The sequence below is a fragment of the Xiphophorus maculatus genome, chromosome 11 (genome assembly GCF_002775205.1).
Source record: "Xiphophorus maculatus strain JP 163 A chromosome 11, X_maculatus-5.0-male, whole genome shotgun sequence".
NCBI lineage: Eukaryota > Metazoa > Chordata > Actinopteri > Cyprinodontiformes > Poeciliidae > Xiphophorus > Xiphophorus maculatus.
Window position 1 is genome coordinate 7,692,982 of NC_036453.1, and position 26,857 is coordinate 7,719,838.

Genomic DNA, 26,857 nt, shown 5'->3' on the forward strand with positions numbered 1-26,857 from the left:
TAATTTAGGAGAAAAACCCCCACTTTTGGCCAAATATTACATATTAGGTAGGTGATGATACAAAATAAATAATCAAACTAATGTTGATGAATGGGGTATGAGATGTTTTTGTCATTTATGTGTCTTTTATCTATCAATTCGAGTCATTAATGCTGCAGAGTACAGAGTCCAGAGTTTTTATGCATGTTAACGAAAAACAAAAACATACAAATATGTTTTTGTATGTTTTACAAATAACCCTAACCCTTACCCAAAGTTAGGTAATAACTACGTACATTTATATTGCTCACTCTTTGGTTACCTAGCAACTCACTCTTTCTTTGGTTGCCTAGCAACAACTTTTTGAGTAACTTGCACAGCAGTTTTAGGTTTCACCACTGTGCCTCATAACTGCTTAAAAATAAAAAATACAGCAGAGAAAACTGGATCAAACAGGAAAGGTTGTGACACCAGTTTGGTTGTATTTCAGATCATTAAAACAAAAAACTGATCGATAATTATTGATATTGACTGATATGAAATATCTTGATATGTTTTTCAGTCACAGTAATATGAAAATAAAGTTGAAGTAGTACGAGAATAATATTATCAGAATAAAGTCATATTATGAGAAGAATGAAGCCGTATTTTTATGAGAACTCCAACACAAAAAAAAACTATCCAAACGTTTACTTTTACTTTTTGAAGATATTTTTCGTAAATGTCGTTTTTACTTAGAAAAACAGCAAGACCTAAAGGGTATTAAAATCTGATCTGGTATGAAATAAATCTGATTTTACTTTACTCGTGAAATGTGATTTTACATTTCTGTATATCCAATCCACTCAAACACCACAAAGTTTTAAAAGACGATAAAAGCACCTGTAGGAACTGAGTGCTTCTTAAATTACCCCAGAAAAACCCGCCAGCAGGCACTTCTTTATGCAGCATGTTTTGGACCGCTGCCAAGTCATACAAGCCGCTGCTTTATTGAGAGAACCGACCCATTAAGTTTACGACCATCATTTCTCACTCTGAAATATCTCCTGATGCTGAAATAATCCTCTCTGGGCCGCCAGCGGTTTTCTGATGAGTCACCTGATGAACGCTGACTCAGGAGGAAACGAGGAAACACGTCCAGTCGGCCAAGGAAAGCGCAGATATGAACACTAAATGTTTGAAAATACAATACAAAAACACATTTCTTAAAAACGTCATTAAATTCTATAAACTATATTTAATAGTTTTTGCTTGAGGTTTTTCCATCTCTGTTGGACGATAAATTGTCCCAGAACTTAATGCGATAAACTGTAAAATTGTTGTTTTGAGACCATTTTCAAATAATCAGAGGAGGGTAAAATACTGAAAGAATGTAGTAAAGTAAGAGTATCACTACTTCAACATATTGTTACTCAAGTAAAAGTACAAATTAGCCATCCAAAAAAAATTAACACTCCTAAAAGTTGCTGAAGTAAATGTAACTAGTTACTACCCAACTCTGCAAGTAATATAATGGTAACAATGAAATAATAATAATGTAAGAACACATTCTCAAAGATCAATAAACTTTAAATTCTAACATTGGAACTGGAAGACATTTTAAATATCCAAAATAAACAAAAAACAGAACAAATAAAATGAATTCTTAGGTCTGTAGACAAAATTATTATTCAAAAAAGTTTTACTTTAGACCAAAAGACCAAACTGAAAATTATATCATCCAGTTTTTGGTAGAAAGAAAAAATCGATCAATCATGCTAATGGAAATTATTGGGTTTGTTTTAATTGATCATGTTTCCATTTGGTGAAGAAGGAAGTTGCTCTCAGTGTCTTCAGAGGTTTTTGTGTCGTTTAATTCAGTGGTTCTTGGTGCAGCGCCCCCACAGGCCAGGAGGCTCAAAGGGTTTGGTTGGTTTACATGACGGAGAATTACGGCCAGGCCAAGAAAATGAAAAACTTAAATAACAAGAATAAATTCATAAAATTACTAGAAGTCATAATATTACAAAAATAAACTCTCATGAGAAAAACATTGACACAATACAAGAATAAAGCTAAAATATTATGACTTTATTCTCATGATTTTTTATTTCTTCTTCTTATGTCTCACACTCAGTGCAGTGAGAAACCAAACTGCAACACCTGAAAATTTCACAAATGTTGCAACTTTGGTCCCTAAGCGAACTGAACCGGTCCCTGAGCGGTTCCAGGCCTGGAGAAGCAGCTTGGATCTGCTTATCCAGATAGATGTGAGATTCTGAAAGCTCCTTTCAGCTGCACCAGGTGTCAGACAGAGGAGAGATGCAGGGAGGAAGTGAAAAACTGCGTGTGCTGCTGTTTTGCTCAAAGTGAAATGAGGCGGTGAAGGGCGTGGAGGAGGGATTTCTCTGGCAGCCATTCAAATGAAACAGCACCATCCACTCATTGGTTTTTCGCCTTCTCCGGGACAAACTGGAGGCAGAAACAGCGTCCCATCAGGAAACACCCAGTGACCGTCTCCCTTACGCGCTCTGATGTAATTTCCTCTCTGATGAGATGCATGCATTGTTTATTGAAGTATCACGCCACTGCAGATACTTCAATAAATAAATGTAGTTTTCTACATGTTACATGTAGAAAACTACACGTAACATGTAGTTTCATGTTATTGTTTACATCTGGAAATTTCGCACTTGCGCACAAAACTGGGGGGCAACAAGACGACTCTTTTCCATCCGTAGCGGAGCTGCGGCAGTAAAACCGTTTCCTAAATGAAACCTGGAGATGAAGCATTTATTAATTTAGTGCAGCAGAGCAAAGGGGAAAATAACACAGAAAAACCATTGAACAACAACTAAAAACCACTTTTTTCTTGCTCTCTGTGTCTGCTGCACTACACACAAACTCGTTGCCATAGCAACTGGTTGACAACAAAACTCCACTAATGCAGGATTCAACACCAAAAAAACAGTGCTAACGATGGAACATTAGCTAATTTAAGCACCTTCTCTAATAATTGTCTGTCAGAGTTGGTGTTTGGGTCGTCTTTTTTCATTTTTAAACTGAACTGAAATACATCAAATTCTGCAGCACATCTACATGTTAAGGTTGTCATAGTCAAGCTAGCATAGCTGACCTATTACCCTCTCCCTTGATGTTTTTTATAATTCAAACTTTTTCCTTGTTATCTAATTGTCTTAGTGTTGACAATTAGTAGCACATGTTGCGCCCATTTTTCTTCAAATATAAGGCGTACATTTAAGATTTAGCGCGTTACGTTGACAGCTTGACAGCTAACCCCAATGCTGGCCATCGTTAGTGAACAGCTGTTTTAGTTGCTGTATAATGTATAATACTATCACAAGATATTACTAATAACAGTAATAAATGATAGATAATAGCGAATCAAAACTGTGTTTTTTAGTTTTTTTTGTATGGTTATTATCTCCAAAGTGTGGGGCTGGAAGTTTGAAAACTGATCTTAAAAATGCTTGAAAAGTTCTTGAATTTTACTGTTTGGAAAATGAACAAACCTTTTTTTAGCTGCATTTGTTGCAAATAAATAAATTATAATTTTATTTTGAAAATTTTAATTGAATTAATTGCACAAAAAACTAAAGTGTTGAAATTAAAAAATGCAAAAAGTGGCAACTTTTTTTGTTCGTTTAATCGTCATATTTAGATTCTTTCTGCCCGATATTCAGAAATGCTTCATCAAACCGGCAGGTGAAGCTTCAATATCCACCCTGTCCTCACGGGGGCGCTGTAACCTCACGTTTGTCAGAGTAGGAAGTACAGTTTTCTGTAACCGTGAATTGAAAGTACGCCATAAATATGGCGCCAAAATAGTTTTCAAGCAGATGATAAGATCGGATTTTTTCCTGACTTCCTCTCTGTGTTGTTGTCGATCTTTTGATTATTTTAAAAATCTTTTCTCTGCTGTTTGCAGCTCCAGACTCGCCTGTGCACATATTTTTTTGCAGCGCGGTGTTGCAGGAATTCACCGGCCGGAGGAGCGACTGGAGACGAGCTCAGATCTGGGTTTTATTTCTCAACCAGCACCGTTGCGTTACTGGCGTGCGATGTTTTTCTGACTCATCCTGTGGAAATATATCCCCGTTTTTTATTTTTTTGGTTCAGCCACCCTCCTTCCTCTGCTTCCCCAGCCTCCTTCTCCTCCTCCTGCTGGCTCCGAAGGAGGAAAACAGCCGGATTGGGACTCCTCCACGTTTCGGCTGCTATTTTTATTTTGAATTTTTTATTTTTAATTTTGCAAAATGCGACATGCTTTCCATGTTGCGCGCATCTCGGAGCCTGGCACGCCGGCGGTAGCGCTGCGTTTGGTTTCGTACTGACTGCTCGCCACTTTTCTCTCCGGGTTTCAGGAGTGGGATTTTACAGATTTTGGATTCGGACTCCTGTCTTTGACGCGCTGTCAACACGCAGTGCAAAGGGGAGGGGAGGCCGGGAGAAGAGGGACAGTCCTGTCACCCTGCGTGGTTTAAGTGTCCGGTGTGTGTGTGCGTGTGTGTGTGTGTGTGTGTGTATGGGGGGATGTTTAGCAGCACCAACCCTCTGCTGGTAAACTACATGTGCCTGCTCCAGATGATCTTCTTAATCTGATCTAATCCAGGACTAAGGACGTCTGTGAATCCAAAGCTGACTCCTACCAAGGTACGGAAAGCATTTATTTATTCACGCCTTTAAAATGGATGCGAGTTGCGTTCAGGGCTCCCGTGTTGCGTTCAGGACCTCTGAAGTCCACTTTGCTGCGCTCTGGCAGCGCTAGGCCGGCGGCTGTGTGCGCACTTTGGCAGGTTTTGGAAGCGGAAATGCATTTTATCTGAGGCTTTGCGGGAAAATGAAACGAGGAGTCCGGCAGGCAGGTAAACTTGGCCGCTGCTGGAGAATGTCCAGTTGGTTTTATTTTACAGTCGCTGCAGCGCGGAATGTGCGTTTTAAACAAGCCACGCATGTCTAGACTCATGCACGCATGATAAAAGTTGCGTGGAGAGAAGCAGCGGGAGGAAGAGGAAGAGGAGGCAGCTGAACATTTTGCAGCAGCAGAGGGATGTGCATGATCTTTTTATTTCATTCCTGGGGGAAATCTAGCAAATATACAGCGGGGAGCGGCGGTGTGTGGCGCTTAGGGAGGCTGAGCACGCAAGCTCACGCATGCACACATCAAGAAATTAGAGCAACTCATCTTCCTCCATCAGCCTCCTCCTCCTCCTCCTCCTGCTGCTGCTGCTGCTGCTGCTGCGTGCTGTGCAGCTATGGTTGGCTCAGGGAGAGGGGGGCGTGGCTGTTGTTTACCTCCAGTCAGAGCTGGATCAGTGAGTGTGTGTGTATGTGTGTGTGTGTGTGTGGGGGGGGGGGGGGGCGGTGTGAGTGTGTGTGTGTCTGCATCAAACAACCACAAACCCCCTTGTACTTGACTGCTGTCTTAAAATCCTTGAAAATGATTGAAATGCAATTTTTTCAAGGTTTGGAAAGTGCTTGATTTCTGTTGCGTATAAGAGGATGCGTATGTTTATTATTTGTTTAATACTTTTTTTACCTAATAGGTGGTAAAATATGTATTTTTTTCTTTTATACGACTCAAAGTAAAGCAATAACCAAATTAAAACTGACCAAACTTCTCTTGCTTTAGGTTAGTCAGTTACTATCGGAATTAAATATCTTTTCAAAACATAATATTTTGTTATATTTTAGTTTACCTTGTAGAATGTAATTTACCATCATATGATGGTAAATTGAAACAGTCTTGTTTTGTCTTAACTGTATGTATTTGTCTTAAATGTATTTTCTTGCTGGTGCTGGAAAAGTTTGAAAACGTATTTTGAAAATGTTTGAGCTTCATGTAGCGGTGCACCGATTGCAGTTTTTAGGCCGATCTCCGATTACCGACCTTTAAAAAGCCTGACCTGTTTTGGCCGATACCAGTTTTTTGTGTCTGAAATGTTGCTAAATATAAGAAGAAAGTCGCTGCGTTATCACCTCCAAGATTGGGTTGTAACTAGTTACATTTACTCAATTAGATTTACTTGAATAACTTTTATGGAAAAACAATTACTTAAAAATTTACTTTTTTTAACAATGTACTTTTTTGCTTTTACTTGAGTAATTCTATTATGAAGTATTTCTACTCTGACTGGAGTATTTGTTTGGGTACTCTGCCCTCTGATTGGTCACCTGCTCATCAGATCTCACCTGGCAGCAAAGCTGGAGTCATCCTGGGAGTTGTTAGCAGAACCTCCTCATGCAGCTCACACACATCTCTGTCACACAAACACATCTTCTGCGCGCGCGCGCGCACACACACACACACACACACACACACCACACAGTCGTGTTTTCATCACTAGTGGGGACTTCACATTGACTTCCATTAATTTCTACAGCCTAACCATAACCACAACCCTAACCATCACATATCTAACCACTAACCCAAAAACAACAATTTCCCTCATGGGGACCAAGAAAATGTCCCCACAAGGAGCAGTGGTCCCCACAACCCCACATTGTAGACAGAAATAGGTTCCCATAAGGATATAAAAACCTGGTACACACACACTCTGACTCCTCTCTCAAGTCAGCTGCAGTGTGTGTGTCTCTCCTCCTGCTGGGAATCAAACTGATTCTTGGTGTTTGGGATTCGTTTGTATCTCCGTCTTTGTGGCTCTACTATCTCTTCCTTTCCTTTCTGCCTGTTTCTACTTTGCGTCCATCACCGTGCCAACCAGCCGTCTGTATCCCAAACAGCCGTAGGGTGACGCTCATCGTCCAACTTCCTGTGAAAGCCTCTTTAGCCCGACATGTGCAGGTGTAGCATTGTGTGTTTCCCATGCCTTTAATCGCTGAGCTCTGATTGGTTGGAGAAGGGGGTAAGGACCCCCACGTGATGCACTGTATCACATTAGCGGCTACGCTAACAGGAGGAGGAGGGATGGTGTTCATGAATGGAGGTCTGACGTCATGCAAACTGTAGCCTGAATCCCCCTCTGACACGCGCACACACACACACACACACACACACACACACACACACACACATCCGTACGTACGTATCGACATGGATTTAGACGGCTGCAGGCGGATTTAGAAATGTGTGTCATGTGAGACGGGAACCAATGAAATGGAGGGATTTGGTGTGTGTTGCTGTATCTCTGAGGATGTTATCTTTCTACAGGCTTTTTTATCGGAGTGTGTGGTTGCTGATACTGACTAAAGCTACAGTTTGTAATTTTTATAAAATGTTTATTGTTAAAACTGTCTCCATGTTGTGATAGTTTTTTTATGAGACAAGTCTGTGAAAAGATCAATCTCTTCCACTTCCTTCCTGAGCTGCTGTTTCTGTCTGAAGAAAGGCACCAAGAACAACCAAATAGAGCCAGGAGGTGGGGCTTAGCGCTGTCAATCACCCTCATGTAGTCGCTGCTAAATGTGCTAATGGTGAATAAACAACTTACTGTTACAGGAAAACGGTTTAATTGTTGTCATCTGTGACTATGCTAACTAGCTTTAGCATTTTCAATATGCTATGCTAGCTGCAGTAGAACGATTAATAGGCCTGTTGCAATAAGCAATAAATCAATCAATTAGTTGTCATAGTGTTGACAATTAGTAGCAAAGCACTGCGTGGCTTTTTCTTTAACAAACCAGGCGTACAGTAAAGTTTTAGCCGTTATGTTGATGACTTGAGAGCTAAACCCAATGCTAGTCATTGTTAGCGAGCAGCTTTTTTTTCTTGCGCTCATGTCGTCACGTTGCAACGTGTTTCTAGATGTTACAGATAACTGTGTTATGAGCCAAATAACAGCATAAAGTGGTGATACATTTTGCCCTTCATTAGGATGCAGCCACTTTGTTTTTCAAAATGGACATTAATAGAATAGAATAGAATTCAACTTTATTGTCATTGCACTGTCACAAGTACAAGCAGCGAGATGTAGTACTACTATTACTACTACTACATTAAAATATCTGCTTTAAAATTAGATGTGACTTATTCTGATTGATCACATTTTCTTTAAATACGGATTAATGTTTAACTGTTTAACTGCTGTATGTATGAATTTGCCAGACAGGATTTATATTTATAACAACCAGTCTTCTCCTAGTGTTCATAACTGGTACTGCAGGTGAAAACATCTTGTTTTTCTTATTTTTTTTTTGTCATAATGCATTCAGAGCTTTTTATCTGTGGTAAACACAGTGCAGCCTCTGAGTCACGGTGTCTCCTCATGCATAAAGATAAAAATAAAACCCGTGTGCCGGAACTATTAACATTTTATTACACACTTTAGTACTTTCCTCTGTTTCCTTCCTGATGTTCGGGTCTTTCTATATTTGTCTCTGCTTGCTATCGCCAACATTTATCATCAGATATTAAAGTCTGAGGATGTAAACTCATTGATGGTAGATGCTTCCTGAACTCCAGACGGGATTCACTTTAGGAATATGGATGTTTGACGAGAAGCAGCAAAATGTCCAGCCTTACTTTGCTGCTTTCAACACTCACTGCTGCCTTTTTTATTTATTTATTCTGATTTACTTTGCTTAGATGCAAAACATTGCACAGGTAATAAATTAGACTATCATTGAAAATAAATTCAAAAAGTGAAACTCAAACATAAAAGGATAATCAAGTAATTGAATGAAAAAATTGGCATATTCTGCAGGTTTTTTAACGATTTAAAACAAATTTAAATGCTAATGAAACATAATTTTTTTAAGTAAGTAAATGCAACAACATAGCGTTCCTTTAATGTACACTTGATTAATTACCCCAGAATTTATCGCGATAATAATATTGCTGTTTTTAAGTAACGTAATAATAATGACTTAATAATAATACAAGGAAGACATTTTAAATATCTAAAATAAATAAACAAAACAAGAAATAATATAAATTATGAAGTCTCTGTAAACAAAATTATTCTTCCCAAAAAACGGTTTAGTTGAGACCAAAACCCCAGACTGAAGAGAGAAACGATAAATCATGCAAATGGAAACAATTGATTTTGTTTTAATTTATCACATGATTAACTGATTTATAGTCACAGCCCTATTTCTGTCAACTCTTCCAGTTGAAACCTTTTGATTTCACGAAGTTAGAGAGGAATCCATAAAGCCTGACTCATTTAGCGTGATGACTGTCTTCTCTGTTTAACATTAGCAGCTTCCTTTCTTCCTTCCTTCTTTCCTTCCTTCCTTCCTACCTTCATTCCTGCTGCAGATCCCTGCAGGGCGTTCACTGAGGCCCACAGGGGAGCAGGTTGATGGGAATGGTGGCGCTGATATCAGCATCACAGAGTGACTCATGGCTCTTCTTCCAGTTAGTCACAAGACAGCGGTGTGTGTGTGTGTGGGCGTGTGTGTGTGTGTGTTTGAAAGGGAGATTGTGAGCAAAGCTTTAAAGCTGGAATATTATGGATCTTTGGGTTTTGACTGGACCAGTTGGTTATGATTGTTAGAAAATTGATTTGTGTTTGTTGGAGCTACTTCATTAGGGGTGTCCAAAGTGCGGCTCGGGGGCCATTTGTGGCCCGTTTTGTGGACTGAGTTTTGTCCACTGCACCAACTGCAATTAAAAACGATACAAATTTTTATAACTAAGCTTTAAGAAAAGGTAAAACCATGTCAACCAACCAAATCAACTTTTATTCGTCATTAAATTTGGCTAAATATAGCAAGAATTTTGAAACAAAGTGATGCAAATCCTGGTTTCACTACTGAAATAAATTTATTCAGTCAAGCCCAAAAGTAACTGAAAACCAGATGCTTTTCTTTAATATAGCAAACGTGCAAAATGTGCTTCAGTGTACCAAGGCTGCAATTGTAGAGAAAAATTGTCATTGAGTAAAATTTCTACCAAAAACCTCTTCTTTTTTTTACCCCTCCAGGGGGTATTTTGTGGCTCAAGTGCCCCTTATATGACAGCAGGCTGACAGGAAACGGGGAGACATGCGGCAAATGTCGTCGGGTCCGGGAGTCGAACCCGCGACGGCCGCGTCGAGGACTGAAGGCCTCCAAATACGGGTCGCGCTAACCGCTACGCCACCACGGCACGCCCCACCAAAGCATTAGCTAGCATTAGCGGCTAACAGGCTAGTTACTGTCCACACCAGTAATTTATATCAATGGAAAAATCCTCCAAACATTAAAATCTGGCACTACTTCATTTTTGTTTCCATTTGGTGAAGAAAGACGTTGTGCTCAGTGTCTTCTTCACAAGTTTTTGTGTCATTTCCTTTAGCAATTGTTGGTGCAGCGCCCCCACGGGCGAGGAGAGAAACAGGTTTTTCAATTAGTGCAGCGAGAAAACGAACTGCAGCAGCTGAAAATGTAATAGATGTTGAAGTTTTTGGTCCCAAATCAAACCGCGTCTACTGGACCATCAGGTTTTGAGTCTGAAGGATTGACTTTTGTTTTATTGAGTGTAGCTCACCAAAGGAGTGAAGTGTGACCGGTGGAGGCGTCTTCATCGATTGAAATGAAGTACATCTGTTCTGTCAAACATGTGTGAGTTGGATAAAAGTAAATAGAAAATCATCTGAAGCTTCATGTGCTGACAGGCTGCGACAATCTGCTGCGCAGCCACGCGAGCAGAGCTGTGAAGCAGATTGTGTACAAACAGCAGCGCCTTTAATGCTCACCAGTTCGCAATTACTTTTACAAAACTGAAGTGAAAATAAGCACCGATGACAAGCAGGGGTCACTGGGGTTAGTGCAGCGCCAGAATAACAGGTTATTGTCGTCCACCGAATGCCGATGATAAACATTTTTAATGATTTCAACTGAAAACAAAGAAATTCATCATTGCAAGAAATGTAAAAACATCCTTGCCTTCTTTATTGAAGAACTTTTGATTGGAGTTTAACATTTTTATTTGGTGGATTTGAGTTTTGTAGATTTGCACACCTGGTTTTCCTCACTGTAATTCAGAAAATTGAACCTTTTCTTCAAATTTCAAGTCAAAAATGACGAGTAATCCACATTTATTCTCAGATGTTCTGTTTTCTTTAGTTATTTGTGGAAAATTCAGGGATTTTTCCATCAAGCCAATGAAAAATACATGAAATAAAATGCAGCTGAGGAAGCTTTGGCCGTTGGTATATAAGAGGTCGTGACCTTCCAAAATGAAAAAGCAAACCTTTAGTGTCCAACAGTTCAACGTTTTACCGTTTTTTGGTCAAATTTGAGTTTTGTGTTTCCAGAACAGAACCAATACTTGCAGGTCAAATCTTCTTCAGTTTGTCTCTTGGCGGCCATCTTAGCCAGTTTCGCTCTTCTTGTCTTTTTGCAGTTTTGTTTTGCTTTGCAGTTCTACTGATGTTTGATATTTTCCCCAGTTACTACTTTACTTGAGTAATTTCTTGGACGGCTACTTTTTACTTTTACATGAGTAAAAATATGTTGAAGTATTTATACTCTTACTTGAGTACTATTTTTGTATACCCCCTTCTGTTTGCAATGCTGTGGACTTCTTTTTGTATCCTTTTCCTGACTGATACCTTTTCCTCTTTTAGTCTTTTGTAACATCTCTGCTAACTATAGCTGTAGCTAAATGATGCCAGTAGGTGAATGTCAGTGACATCTGAATGGAGAAGCTGGATTTATTTCAGGTTAATCATATTCACTTATACAAGCAGATTATTGGAGCTTTTAAATATTTAACATTTTTCCCTCTAATAGTTGAGTTTGTTTGAAATGTTTTGCATTATAAAACATGAAATTCAATTGTAATAAAACAACAATCTGCGTTTTAACCAGCCAGATGGTTTGGATTTTAGTTTAACTGATTTTTATATTTCACAGAAAAAAATCAGGAATCTCCCGATTTTTCATTTTGTTTCCTTTGAGTTAAATTATTGCATATCTACAAAACAGTGTGGAGCTATTTCCCAGATGTCAGTGTGTTGAATAATTTCGACCTATTTTCTTTAATTCATTCATTCATTCATTCATTCATTCATTCATTCATTCGCACAAATGTGAGCTTTCATATTTAAAAATGAGTGGGCTGCACACCCACTGATGACGATGTTTGCTGTGACTCAAATGTGCTTTTTGGTTTTTGTTCCTGTTGGCAACCGTGTGTGTGTGTGTGTGTGTGTGTGTGTGTGTGTGTGTGTGTGTGTGTGTGTGTGTGTGTGTGTGTGTGTGTGGACTTGCGTTTGATGTTGAGGTAAATACCTGATACCATCACACATTTTCACACACTCCCACCCTGACATTTTGATTCTTTCCACTCATTCAAAGCGGTTGCTTTGTCGTCGTCAGGTCGTCCATATTTCCATCCGTCTCGTTCTTAACTTATCTTTTTAGATTTTAATCTTTTTTTTAGGTCATTCTTTTGCCTGCTCATTCAGAAATAAAATAAAATAAAAATAAAATAAAATCTTTATTAATCACAAATTATTGAGTTAACCACGATTTATTCACATTTTGCTGTTGATGTCGAAGTTAATAAGTCTGGATATGATCAAAGAAAATAGATTTCAAAATAAGATGACCCACAATACCTCATATAATTTATGTAGAGCTGAAACGATTAATCGTGATGAATCCATTACTCAAATAATCGTCAATTAATTTCTAACGTTGTATGGAAAATGCTTAAGATGGTTAGAAATGAAAAATATGCAGAATATGCCAATATTTTATCTGATTAATTATCCGATTAATCTGTCCATTACTCTGACGATTAATCGATAAAATTGTCACATTCTGCAGATTTTTAATTTAAGCCTTTCTGTATACAATGTTAGAAACACATTAAAAGATTCAATTCAATGTCTTTTAAATGGGAAAATAAACATTAAACTAATATTGCAACAATGAAATATTTGCGATATATAGTTGAAGAATCAGTAGGCTGATTTCAGTTGTTTGCAAAAGCAACAAAAATGATAAAAAGGTTTTTCTGGTTTGATTTGCCTCCAGACTCAAACGTCTGACTCCCTGACCTGCAAACACACAGAGACGCTGTGAAGCCGTTCAGATTCCTTATCGGACCGACTGACCTCTGGCATCTGAGACGTCCATGTCATCACGCAGCGCCGACTGTGGAGGATAAACACCTTAATTATCTGCTGGTTTTATTTCATAGATGAAAACAAGCGTATAATTCTGCCTGAGTTCCAGTTTATCTCAGGTTTCCAGGTTGTAGGTAATGGAGCCGTTACCTTTTCCTGACAGCCAGAGTCGAGTTTTCTCCGGGTTTCTGCAGCTACTGTCTCTTAATAATAGATGGGCGTCATGGGAGATGATGTTGTGCTGTCTTTAACCGAAGCGCTAAAATAAGAGCAGCTTTTCCTCTGCAGCATCATCTGCAGGGAGAGGAGAGACAAACAGACAACCAGGCAGGGGAGGGACGCACTGCCAGACTGACAAACAGATGGCAGGAAATGGGACAGTGAAGCAGGACAGACAGACAGGACAGACGGACAGGACAGACAGGTGGACGAAGAGAGGCAGATGGTGAACTTTCAGTGGACGGATGGATGGACAGAGAGACAAATGGGATTCAGCAAGTCAGACGGATCTGGAAGCTTGTGGAAAAAGTCCAGGGAATCTCCTATTGATAGTAAAGCAGGGATGTCCAAAGTGAGGCTTGGGGGCCATTTTTTGGCCCTTTGACTGATTTTGTGCGGCCCCCAACTCCAACTCAAAAATAATACATATTTGGACCGTAAATAGAGATGGAGATTTTTCATTTGTAATCAGGGTAAAAATGATTACCAACATAATTTTGTTACAAAGAAAAATGTGAAATAAACCCGAGCAGAAGCAGAGGAGTTTGCTTCCCAGAGGAGAAGCTTTGATTATTTGATTAATTGGATGCTATGCAGTTCTATGCAGATGATAAATTAAAATATATTTTTGAATGGTAGAGGTTTATTCTTGAAGACCACACTGCAGCTAACTATGATTAGGAAGACAAACTTTCAGTTGGATTTTTTCCTTTATTTCCCGTTTGCCAAATTAGCAGAAGTAAAAGGGAAATGTTGCCGGGTGAGAATGAGCTGCTATAAAGTGTCTGGCAGAAGCGAACACCCTGAAACAGTCACGTATCAAATACGAGCGATTAGTGCCAGCTGCTCTCACCTGACTTTCCCTCCAACTCACACGCTCGCTGATCCTCCTTCATTAGCCTGTGAAACAAGTGACTCATGGTTTTTATCCTCATGCTCCGTTTTTTTCATGCGTGATCTGTTGCGCGTTTAAGACGTTCCGCCTCTAAGCGTTCGGGCAGACATGGGACTCTCGACGGAGTCATAGTCAGGCAATTAATTAGCTCCCCAGGCAATTGGCTTTCCCAGCATGCATTCTGCAGCCGTCTCACAGCGAGCGGTGCTGCCTTCCTCAAAGAAAGTTTTTCGATTTGTTTCAGAACCGAGACGAGTCAGGATGTTGTGTGCTGTTTGTTGACTTTCTGGATTTTATGCAACACAAGTTTAATCTGTGTAGATTAGCTGAGTAATTAGAAATAAAGTAATTCCATTAGATTGAGGTAATCTGAACTAGATTACAGAGAGCCATTAAGTTAGATTTAGTTGAACAAACACAGAAGCGGCCTTCTGTTGCACTTCTGCCGAGTGCTGCTTGAAACTAAACCTTTGTGGTTTCGTAAAGTTCAACACCCCTGAACTGAAACTTTGGTGGATTTTGTTTCACCGCTGTTGATGATCTGTTCTGATCTGTTGCAAGTACAGTTTATTTTTGATGTTTTTATTTTTACCAATTTAATTATTCATAGTTCAGACACCCATTTAAAGAGCTTCAGGGTTTCCTTCGAAGGAAAACGTTTCAAACTAATTTGAATAATGAGCAGAAGTGAATGCACTTCTTCACCTGGAATCATGTTTGCATGATTGAAGTCAGAATACTTTTTCTGTAAAAGTTTCTTGAGATGTTTTGTGTTATTTTTGTGCAAAACTAAGAATCTTATGTTTATAAAAGAAAATCTCCCTTTTAGAAGTGTTTCATAGTACGTTTTAGGGAGATTAATTGATTAATCACAATGAATTGATTAATCAACAATCGATTGTGATTAGTCGATTGTTGAAATAATAGTTATGTCAGTTAAAAAAGGCCATTTGCTAAATTTACAACATAGTCAGAGCAGCAATTAAGCCAAAACTGTACAAAATATCCTCAATAGCAAAATAGCAAATCCTCTTTTTGTGAAACTATTTACATGAGTAGAATGTTTTTCTCATTTTGTCAACTATGTCAGTGTTAGTACTGTTCAATTAATATGAAAAATATTCACTCTTTTGTCTTGTTCTCAACTAAACCATTTCTTGAAGGCTAATTTTGTTTACAGAGATTTCATAATTTATTTTATTTGTTGTTTCTGTTTATTTATTCTGGATATTTAAAATGTCTCCCAGTTCCATTGTTAAATGTTCACTAGTATTTAAAGTTTATTGATCTTTGATGATGTTTTATTGCGTTGTTATTATACCATTGTGTCAATTGAAAATGGTCTCGTAACAACGTTATGGTGTCCCACAGCAACAGTTTCCCTGTGTGGGAATATTTGAATTTGAGTGTTTACCTCCTGCATCTCTTCCTTCTCTGTGTCAACAGAAGAAACTTTTTTCTTTGCCCACAACATTTTAGTCAGATCATTAATTTATTGTTTGAACTTTGCTAAAGAGCTCATAAATTTACTCTGCTTAACGCAGTAAGCAATTTACTCCGCTTACATCCTGCTTACATTAGGCAGGATGTAAAACTCAAGCTTTTATGTTTCAACTATGAAACATGTTTGCTGCAGATTTTAAATATTAATTTAAAGTTTCTGCACCTCTGACTGTGAATTTATTTTATTTTTTTGTTTCTGTTATTTGAAGCCAAAAAAGAAAAAGGTCAATGGGGTCAATATCTAAAGAAAGTTCTAGTTTAGGAAAAGCTTCCAGTAAGGTGAACTGATTTTATTTTTTGTTTTTCCTGCACTTTTCCTTCTCTTCTGTTAGAAAGTTTTACTGAATCGTTGTAAGCTTTTCTCAGTTTATTTGAAGTTCAGTTCAGTCAAGCATTCTTGTTTTTATTTTTTGTTTTCTGCCTCGTTTTTCAGCAGCATTTGCTTCCTTTGTCTCCTAACAGTTCATGACCCTGAGAAACAGGAAAAAACTGGAGTTTTCTCAAAAGTAGAGAACAGTATCTTTGTTTAAATCAGGGCTCAAACGATTAATCGGATTAATCGTCATCAATCGATTTTTGAAATAATCGTCAATCAGTGTAGTAACTGATTGTTAATTTGAGTACAGAAAAGGTCTGTTTGGTGAAAAATCAGCATGTTCATGTCATTAATGAAGCCAGAATTATACCAACATATAAACATTTTGAATTAGAGATGAAACTTTTGTCTGTAAACACATTTTGCTCAAAACTCCTTAAGTAGCATAGCTTCATTAAAGGATAGCTGTGTTATTACAGTTTATGCTATGAAATGTTAATTTTCTTCTTTAAAAAATCAGTTGAATTATTTGTTTGTTGAACAAAGAGGCTTAAGTAGTTTAGTAAAATATCTGTAGAATGTGGCGTCTTTTTTTAGCCAATTAATCGTCAGAAGAATCGATAGAATAATTGCAGCCCAAGTAAAAATTTTGTGATATTGAAAACAAAATAACTGAAGATTGTTTTATTATTATTTTTTATGTGAACATCTTTTGAGCAGATTTTTGTAAAGATTTCGTACATCTTTTGGAGCCTCCTCTGGTCAGTCAGGTAGTAAGGAGTCAACCACTCTGCCAGAAATAAAGAAAGCAGAATGTGGCTCAAGTGGTTCGTTTTACAGTTTAGTAGGAAAAATAAACGAACCCTGAGACGGATCAGAGAGGGATGCTCCTAAACGCTCCCGTCAGAATCAGAGAGACGAGGAAGGGGCTGACAGGCGGGGAGATGTGGAGAAACGGAGAGAAAGCGAGAGGCTGAGGAAGTCAATAATGTACTTAACCTTCCTCCGCAGACTCCCTGCATCCCTCCTTGTTATTGTAAAGCACAGGGGCTGGCGCGAGGCGAGGGAGAGGGAAGGGGAATAAAAAAGCTTCTCTGGAATAGAAAAAGCAGAGACTGGAAGGGAGAGCTGTGTATTTTTTTTGTCAGCATAAATGTCAGAGCGGTTAAGTGTGCGCACGGCAGGCGGGGAGACTGAAGAACAGGAAGAGTCCCACATAAGAGGGAATTGCCCCGTTTTACTGCCACATAAATCTGCCCTCTGCACACTAAACCGCCTCTTTCTGGGTTTCCTGCCTGGATGTAGAAGTTTGCTCGAAGTGAATTTCAGAATCGTTGCTGTTTCATTTGATGGTTTCTCATTTTTTTGTTCTCACATTTTGCATGTTTTGTTTTTCCATTTGAGTCTGAGTTTCTTCTAAAGACAGACCCAGCGTTTTTAAACAAACCCCTCGTTGTTTTCTGGCAATAAGTTTCAAGAAATCACATTTGACAGGCACTGTGATGTTGCCTAGCAACCCCAGCTGATCTCCAGCATGTTTGGTCAGCTGGTTTTCCCTTTGTTTGTGCTGTACAATGGCTGCTGGGAAAGACAAGAGTTTTGTTGTTGATACGCCTGTCAAAGTAAATCAGTTAATCAATCACATGATAAATTAAAACAAGCTCAATAATTTCCATTTGCATGGAAATGCAGAAGGAGTGTAAATTTATCGTTTTTCTTCAGTCTGCTGCTTTGGTCTCAACTAAACCTTTTTAGGAAGGACAGTTTTGTGTCCAGACACTCTATAATTCATTCTGTTGTTTATTTATTTTGTATATTTAAAATGTCTTCCGGTTTTAAATGTTCATCAGAATTTAAAGTTTGTTGATCTTTGATCATGTGTTCTTGCATTATCACCATTATATGACATGAAAAAGTTCTCAAAACAACAATATTGTTGTGGCAATAAATTCTTTCCTTCAGCAAAATTTGTTATCATGACAGGTCCGGTCCAGACTTGCCATCCAGAAACCACTTGCTGCATTCTTGTTGGATGTGCAGGATGCTCCACTAATGCTTTTCAAAGATGTACAGTTGCATAATTTGTAAACGTTGAGTTGGGGGCGTGGCCAGCAGCGGCTTGTCTGGATTCCAGTCTGGTCAGTGAGCGGTTCTAGGGCTTCTGTCTCAGGGTTTTGCATAGACTATAGATCCTGACCTGCTCATGGAAGCACCTTTAATGTCTCCATGAAGCTGCAGGTGAAGGAGCTTTGCTGTTTTAGCTGCAGGATGATTCATCTCTCAGGTTTTTATTTCTCCGATTTTCCAGTCGTGGTGAACTTTTTCATTTAAGCTAATTTCCTTTTGGCTTCATGTATATTTATTTGCATTCTTGCTTTACTTCCCCTCAGGCTTCATGAGCCAACGACGTTTTTCCCCGAGTTGCACATTAACTTGGAGTGGGAAGCAGCTGAAGCTGACTGGAAGGTCTGCTGTGAGATGGAACTGCTTAAGTAATTTTTGACAGATTGCAGATCGATCAGATCCTGACTGTGGGAGAAAAGATGCTCTTTCTGAAGAAATCCCTGTAGTTAAAGTTTTAGAGGTCTTAGAAAAGGCCAGTGAATCTTTAAGTCCTTAAAATGGATTAAATACATTAAAAATATAGCCTTAGAGGTATTAAATGTTGATGTTGGGGAATGTTGAGGCTTGTCTTTTCTATGTAGTTTTAGCAGACTGCGTTCTGTGGCTACCGGTAACTAGCTGCTAACGCTAGCTAGCTTTTTTACATCCATTATGAAAATTTATCACCAGTTGCCTGGATGATGTTCATCTTAAACATTGGCTCACTTCACACATATGATTTAATTTGAACATTTCTGTCTTGATTAAGGTCTTAGATTTAATTCATAATGGTCTTAAAAAGTTTTACATTTCAGTTTGTTGAGCCTGCAGAAACCCTGGATCCTCTAAGAATCCATGAAGTCTTTTGTATGAGGAATTTAAATTTTACTTTATTCTATTTACCCATCCATTGATTGATGCTCATTGACCCATTTATGGTATCCATGGTTTTACTTTCTAAATTCTCGATTTGTTCTGATATTTTCGGGTCGATGTAGTCAATGAGGTTGAGTATTTCTTGCAGATATAAAACTTGTTTTCCTATTGATTGACAGCAGATCTTGCTTTTAGAAATTAGACCAAAGTTTCTGGGAGAGGAGCCATCAGAAGGTATTGATCGGCCAATCAGAAATTAATTTTGCTGAAACTTCAGCAAAGAGATTATTTTCAAATCTGAACTTCTTTGATGTCTGAGAGAGAAAACTTATGCATATCTAAAAGATAAGTAGTAATGTCATAAATGCAATCTTTCAGAATAACACAAAATATTCTAAGATTAGTTTAAGTCATTTAAATGTTGGTTCCAGCTGCCGGTCGTTACTGATCATTTTGTCTTAATTTCTCCGTTATTCTCTCCTCTTCTTCTCACCTGTAATATTTATTTTTATTCATAGCGGCTCTCTGTCCTTCGTCAGTCTTCACTCGGTTGTTTTTCCTCCTTTCATCTCATTTCTCGTCTCTGCAGCCCTGGACAGAAACTCATGCATCACGGTGAAACTCAGAACAAAAGCAGAACCATTGAAGTGTCTTTCTGAGGCCAAACTGCGGTTTTCACAACAACCTTTGTTGTTGTGAAAAGTGAAAATTGGATTTTAACTTTAAGTTGATGATAGAAAACAAAAACTTAACGATTAATCACCATGTTTGACTCACAGGACTCTGAATTTAATCTTTGTTTCGAACTGCAGCGCCGACTTTCTGAAATCTTTCCGTTTTCTTTCAAAACACTCTAAATGTTGTTTTATTAAATCATGCAGCTATGGGATGGAAATATTTCTCTGGATTTTCCTGCAAGAGAACTTGATTTATAGAACAGGATTACGATGTATAAAGTATTGCTTTGACTTGATATTTTCTCTGTTTTTCTGCGAGTTTCTGTAGAATCTTTACTTCTGTTATTTCCTGTAAACCTGCAGTGCGTCGCCTTAATGCAGGAGTATCAGATGGTTTGTAGGTTTTATATTTGTTATTGAAATTAAAAGGATAATTATTACAAATTAAAATCTTTTTAGAAAACATTCAAAGTTTTTTGCTTTCTCCTTTCATTTCTACTATTCAGTGACTTTGTTGCACCCAAATCTAATGAACTCAGTAAACTTTTTCAATATGACGCAATCGTTTTTAAAGAAAGTTGCATTTTTTCCAGTTCTCTTCCAGTAGAAGACATTGATCTGATTTTGAAACCATTTCTCAGTCTTTCACGAAGCAGCTGCTTTTGGAAGTTTTTCTGTTTCCTTTTTGTTTTATTCTGGGTTCGTTTGGTTTCACTAAACAGGATTGAAGTCAAAACAGAAGCAGAATACCCCAAAACTTTACCCAATAAGAGTAGAAATACTTCAGGATAAAATTACTCAAGTGAAAGTAAAATACACCTAAAAGTAATTTTTTAAAAAAGAGTCACTCAATTACCTCGCACTGAATGTTGCATATTAAATGTTTCAGTGTGAATATGTGAAGGCTCTCTGACAGATCGCTGCTTTCTGTTGCTAGCTCTTGTTTTCATGCGAACATCTTCTCACTCGTCCTTCTCTCTCTCTCTCTCTCTCTCGCCCCCCGCTGACAGATGGAGAGCGAGAAGAAGAGGAGGAAATACTCCACAAGCAGCAACGACTCCGACACCACTGACAGTAAGTGGGAGAAAGTGGAAGTTTCTCTGAGTTCATGGCACAAGTATAAAAATGTTAAAGGTTTTATTAGTTACAGACGCAAACATGAGTTTGTTTTTTCCTCATTTTAACCAACAAGAACTGGAGCATGATTAGGAGGGTGAATGAAAATAAAAGTCAGATGTATGAGATGCATTTGGGTTCAGCTCCTTTTTATTTGTAAATTGGAATAAAAATAAAAATGGAATAATTTTTACTTGGGCTGAAACAATTAATCAGATTAACCATGATTAATCGATTACTGAAACAATCGTCAACTAATTTAGTTATTGATTAATCATTGACTGGAGTAGACAAACTCAAAAAATGTCAAATTTTTGAAAGAACAACATGATCAGAGGAGTAAATAAATAACATTTTGCTGTCTAATTAACAATAATGCAAAAATCAATAATGAATCTACAAAGTATCATTTTATAAAAATTACTTTAGCCATTAGCTAAAGTAATATTGTTGACTAAACATAAAAATCAGTTTTTACGTTTAGTCAACATCCAGAAACAAAGTAATTCAGTTAAATAAAGGTCAGTAGCAGATATTAGGGTGAATATTTTTTTATTTAATCAGTGCAGATATTTTACTTCTAGTTTTTTGGGGCGCCCCCAGGTGTTTATCTTCTAAAACTGATTTCCAAATATTGATGAATCCAACTATTTTATCTCCCTGATGTTTCCAGATGTTTATATTCAGTAAGACGGTTTGTCCAGATGTCAGTATGTGGTGATTTATTTGGTTTCCAGTTGACAGGAATTGTTTTCTTGGTGCTAGAAGAACAAGAAGTTTCAAAGTGATCGATTAGTGAAGCAGCAGCAAAAATAATGTTTCAGAAACAAAATATTTAGGGTCACTTTACTCTTGCTGATGTGGAAAATATATTTTATTAGACACGAGAACTGCTGACAATTAAAAATGAGATTTCTGCAGGAGTTTAGAGAAAGAATGAAGCATTTTTAATGTTTTGTGTCCAGAGGCCAATATATTACTCAAGTACGAGTAGAACTGCCTCCATATGTTTTTACTCAAGTAAAGGTAAAAATATTTGGTAAAACATCAACTCAAGTACTGAATAACATTTAATATTTAAAAATTACATAATCAGATTAACTAAAATATAAAGTATAGTGGACATTTTGGTATTTTAAGGACAAAAATGACAAAAATTCATATAAGTGACAAAAAATAACAAAATAAAATGTTTCAAATCTTCTGAAACTGTAACAGAAGCTGCTGGTCTGAATCTGGTGAGTTTCTGGTTAAAACATGTTTGATTTTCATTCAGTGGGAAAAAAATCCAGAAATTTCACTCTAGTAAGAGCAGAAATACTTCAGGATAAAATTACTCAGGTAAAAGTAAAAAAGTAGCAAAAGTCCTGAAGTAAATGTAAGTAAACTACCTTGTTCTGTTTGTGTCTGAGTCAGACTGATTATGAAGCAGTTTTCACGCGGCGCTGCCGGACCTCTGTCGATGTCAGGTCTGTGCAGCATTTTTGCAGCGTCTTTAATGGGCCGTTTGTGCTGCTCTGCGTTTCCGCCTGACCTCTGCAGCTGCAGCTGGAGGTTATCAGGTTTCTAATTGAAGGATGCCCAGGATAATTTTGGCTGCTGTGCGGCTTCTAATTAACACGCAGCCATGATGGTAGGCTTCGCCTGCATGTTTGGTTATCGGGTCACGGTGACGGAGTCGAGCAGCTGCCATGTGGTAGCCGAGCTACACTGCAAAAACACTAAATCTACCTGCTATTTTTTGTGTTTGTTTAGTTGGTATCGTAGGATATGCACCGCAAATCTGGAATAAACTCCAGAAAAACAGCTGAAAGCCCACCTACTTAGAGTTGACTTTGAAACGTCGTAAATGAAACATTAATCAACAATATGACGTGTAATGATGGGAAAATGTAATATTTCAATTGTTGACTGTGTTTCTATGACTTTGTGCTTTTATGTTTTTATGATGTAAAGCTCTTTGAAATGTGATATACAAATAAAATTTGATGGATTGATTAATAGTACAGTTGAAATAAAACAAAACTAACTTACAAGTAACTTTTCATTAAGATATACGAGCTTTTTTTAGTCAATAGAAGTAAATAAGATTATTTCACTTATAAAATAGGAAAATGTCTTGTTATAAGTTAAATAATCTAGAACTTTCTCATCAATATTAAAGAATTATTTACTTAAATGAAGCTCTTATTTCTTGCTGAAAAGTCACTTATGCTCTAGAGGGTTCGGGTATTACACCAGAATACTTGGTAAGATTTAGTGTTTTTACAGTGTAGTGTGCAGAAGATTAGCACATGGAGTTTTGCAGACAGATAGAAATCATTACTCAAACATTCTGGTTCAGATGTTCTGTGATTTTTGCTCTGACGGGTTTTTTGTTCATGTGACCCTGGACCAGTGCTCACGTTGCTCTTTAACTGGACTTTTACTTCACCAGAACGTGAACGCCTGATGGTTTCTGCAGATCCTGGAGAACTCTGCATGGCTGCACGAGGAGAGCAATGTGCTCCTCATTAAGAGTAATTGAGCGTAAGCTTCCTGTCTGTTTGGAGCTTGAACCAAACTCCCATTAGGAGAGTTTGGTGCTTCAGCATGGAGTTAGCGGCTGCTCCGGTTCCTTCCTGATGTGTGGCCCGACTGCTCTGGGTCGGTCACAGGACCGGCTGTGCTGACCTGAGCCTAAAACCAAACACACGACCTCATCATGCCCTCATCGCTCTGGCGACGCTCCGGGCCGTTCGCTGCCAGGCCAAGAAATCAGTTAATCGCAGGATAAATTAAAGCGAGATCAATAGTTTCTATTTACCTGATTTATCGTTTCTCTCTTTCCACCAAAAACTGGATGATCAAAGTTTTCAGTCTGGTGTTTTGGTCTCAACCAGCAGAGACTTTATAATTCATTTTATTTGTTCTTTATCTATTTTGGATATTTAAAATGTCTTCCAGTTCCAGCATTAAATGTTTATTTAAAGTTTATTGATCTTTGAGAATCTGTTCTTGCTTTATTATTATTTCATGACCATTATATTACTGGAAATGGTCTGAAAACAACAATGTTATCGTTAATGACAATAACTTCTTAATAATTCCCAAATGTCCAGGTTTCATTTTGCCGTATTCAGCAACAGAAAAGAGTAATCTTTTTGTCCTGCAGCGAAATATCGGGATGTAAACAGCAACATGCATCGTGTCGACACAACATGGTAAATTTGGTGTTTCTAGCCGATATTCTTTACGTGTTTCAGGTCATTTGGAGCAACTGAAAGTCTAAAAGGTTTTAATGTTTGGTAGCGACAAGCTTACGGCAGAATCCTCATCGATAAACACACACTCCTTCACTGATTTTGCTCTGTGTGTGGGCGTGTGTCGGGGTGTGGGCGTGGACGTGTGTGTGTGATTTCTGTGTGTGTTTGCGTGTCGGGATGTGTGTGTGTCTCTGTGTAGAAGAAGTGGGTGACCTCTGAAGACCAGCGCTGCAGCTTGTCCTCCCTGAGTGGTGCTAGCTTGCTAGCTTGCTAGCTTGCTAGCTGCTGAGGAGTGAAGCCAGTATGGCGGCAGCTCTGCTGGTGATGGGGAGGATGTTGAACATGTTGAACATGTTGAACATGTTGAACATATTGAACATGTTGAACATGTTGAACATGTTGAACATATTGAACATGTTGAACATGTTGAACATGTTGAACATGTTGAACATGTTGAACATGTTGAACATGTTGAGCATGTTGAACATGTTGAACATGTTGAACATGTTGAACTCGCTCACAGGCGCTCAGACTCTGATGTCCCACATTAAACCCAAATTCATTCCAAAGGATGCTGTCTAATTATATTTATCATTCTTCGGTATGCAGACTCAGTCAGACATGGTTTGAGTGTTGAAGGGCGGTGGATGTAAAAGCAGTGAAACCCGGTGGAGCTGCTGGGTGAAGTGGTGGGTGGATGCTGGCTCCAGCCTCTGCTTAATTACAATTAAGTTGTGTATTAATGAGCTGGTAATGGAGCGTAGTGGAGCAGGGCGTTAACAAGATGTTATTTATATTGTCGTTACCTAATTAACCTGTTCATGGATCGTCATCAGTTAAAGCCTTCAGCCGCGGTTTGTTTGGCAGCTTTTCCATTTAATTTATTCATTTATTAATTTAATTTATACAAGTTGTTAAAAACTAGCGATCAGTCGGACGAGAGAAAACGTGGATGATTAACAAAGAACAAAATAATCAGCTTAGTGTTAATTTTCTGCTTGGAAAGGAGTCAACATTACTTAATTTATATGCCTTTTCAATATACTATACTAACAAATATGTAATTTTAAACAAAATGATTACAAACTAACAACAGGAAAAACTACAGACCCAAAGTAATAACAATTATTATTATGTATCATGTAAATAACATCATAATAATGACCAACTCTGCCAATTTACACCCTAGAAATTCTTCATAATCTATTTTATATAACAAATAAAAGAATAATTCATTTTAAAAGATAAAAACTTTGAGCTCCATAATAATTTGTTGAGCAGATTTCCTGCTGATTCATTGTTCAGCCTTCATCATTGTTTCGGCATTTCTCCAGTTTTTTAACGAACTGCAGCGAAGGATTTCACATCTCAAACAAACTGAATTTTTTTCTTTAATTACAATCATAAAGGGACCAGAAACGGATTATTGATCTGTGTTTGTACCGGTCCTGCAGGTCAGGTGACGTCGTGGTCCAGGTCGTCTAAGAACATCGGCACCAGCAGCACCTGGGTCCGCCTCCCGCACAAGAAACCGTCTGAGGTAGGACAGCTGCTGGTTTGGGTTTTATTTAACTGGAGCTCCAGTTTGACCAGTTCTGATTATTTAAAAACAATTATTGATGATTGATTGTTCAGATTCCAGGCAGTTTAAAGTGATTTTAGTTTTGATATAAAGTCAGCAGCTGCATTTCTATTGACCAAATAATTTGATATTTTGAAAATAATTTTGCTGAATGGGAAACATGGAAATAAAAAAAAACAACTAGTTTTTTTATAACACGAGTCACATGATCAGAAACAGGAGGTTACTACTGGTGGAAACCAAGAAGAAGACAGGAAGCAGTTGCAGGAGGAGGCTTCATGTCAAACTTATTCAACTTATTGTGACTTTAATCACATTTTGTATTTAATGGAAACACTGTAATTGTGCTCTTGTGCCCATTGTAATAGAAAACCTGCCACTGTTTCAGCAGTTTGGTAGTTTTCTGGAAGTTTGTTCCAGATTTGTGGTGCGTAGAAACTGAGTGCTGCTTCTCCAGAAAACCTGAGAAACGCGGCTAAAGATAAACTCATGGATGAGTTTCTCTTGTTCTTTAAGGTCAGAGGTCATCCTGATCTCTGGTTTCTGTCTGTAATAACTGAGGCTGTGCGCTGACTCTCAATCTAAAGGTTGATTTCTGTTGAGCTTCAGATTTCTGATGTAAAACTTATTCACCGATTTGATGTGAAGTAAACATTTCTATATTTAAAAATATTTCAGTATTATATTTCACACAAAGATGTTTGTCCCGTCCCTTTCTCATAAAACACATTTCCAGACAGAGAAACTTCATTTTTATTAACTTTTCATTATAAAAACCCTCAAAGCGCCGATGTTTTGTTCGTGTGTGTGAAGTGGCTCCTGCTGCTTCCGTTTCACTGATTAGCTTCTGCATTAGTTTTTTGCTCTAATGCTGCAGATTCATAGATGTACTAATTCATCTTTTAAAATAAGACGATATTGTCCTGAATCTGCCTCAGAGTGTGAGGTTCTCCGCCGGTCCAGTTAGCGTAGCTCCATGTCAGAGCGTCCACTCCGTCCCCACCGCTCACAAATGACCAGCCTGCCGAAGAAACCGGCATCATCCAGTTGGGAACTGATGCAATCACACAGTCCTCCCACTCCAGCCGGGTTGCTTTTTAAATTCACCTTCTAGAATTATTTCTATGGCACGTCTACGTTTTGGGAGGTAAATAATCTGCTCCGTTCGCCTCCACAGAGACTCAGACTGAAGTTGACGTAGTTTGTTGTTTTTTGCAGCTTTCAGAAAGAGAAAATGACATCTTTGCCCTGAGAGTGCGAGTCGTCAGCAGAGCTTGTGTCAGGCTTCCTTCGCCTCCATGCAGCTAACCACAGGCTGCTGGAA

At 38.2% G+C, this 26,857-nt stretch overlaps 1 protein-coding gene across 1 annotated transcript in view; it reads left to right on the top strand.

Moving 5' to 3' along the window:
- The first annotated feature begins 3,773 nt into the window (after window positions 1-3,773).
- jade2 (jade family PHD finger 2) overlaps window positions 3,774-26,857 on the top strand; it is a 141,103-nt gene continuing 118,019 nt past the window's right edge. Inside the window, exons 1-3 of the mRNA XM_023341959.1 lie at window positions 3,774-4,632; window positions 20,601-20,664; window positions 25,406-25,491. Of these exons, the coding sequence (XP_023197727.1) occupies window positions 20,601-20,664; window positions 25,406-25,491 (150 nt within the window). The 5' untranslated portion in view covers window positions 3,774-4,632. The remainder of the gene's footprint in view (window positions 4,633-20,600; window positions 20,665-25,405; window positions 25,492-26,857) is intronic.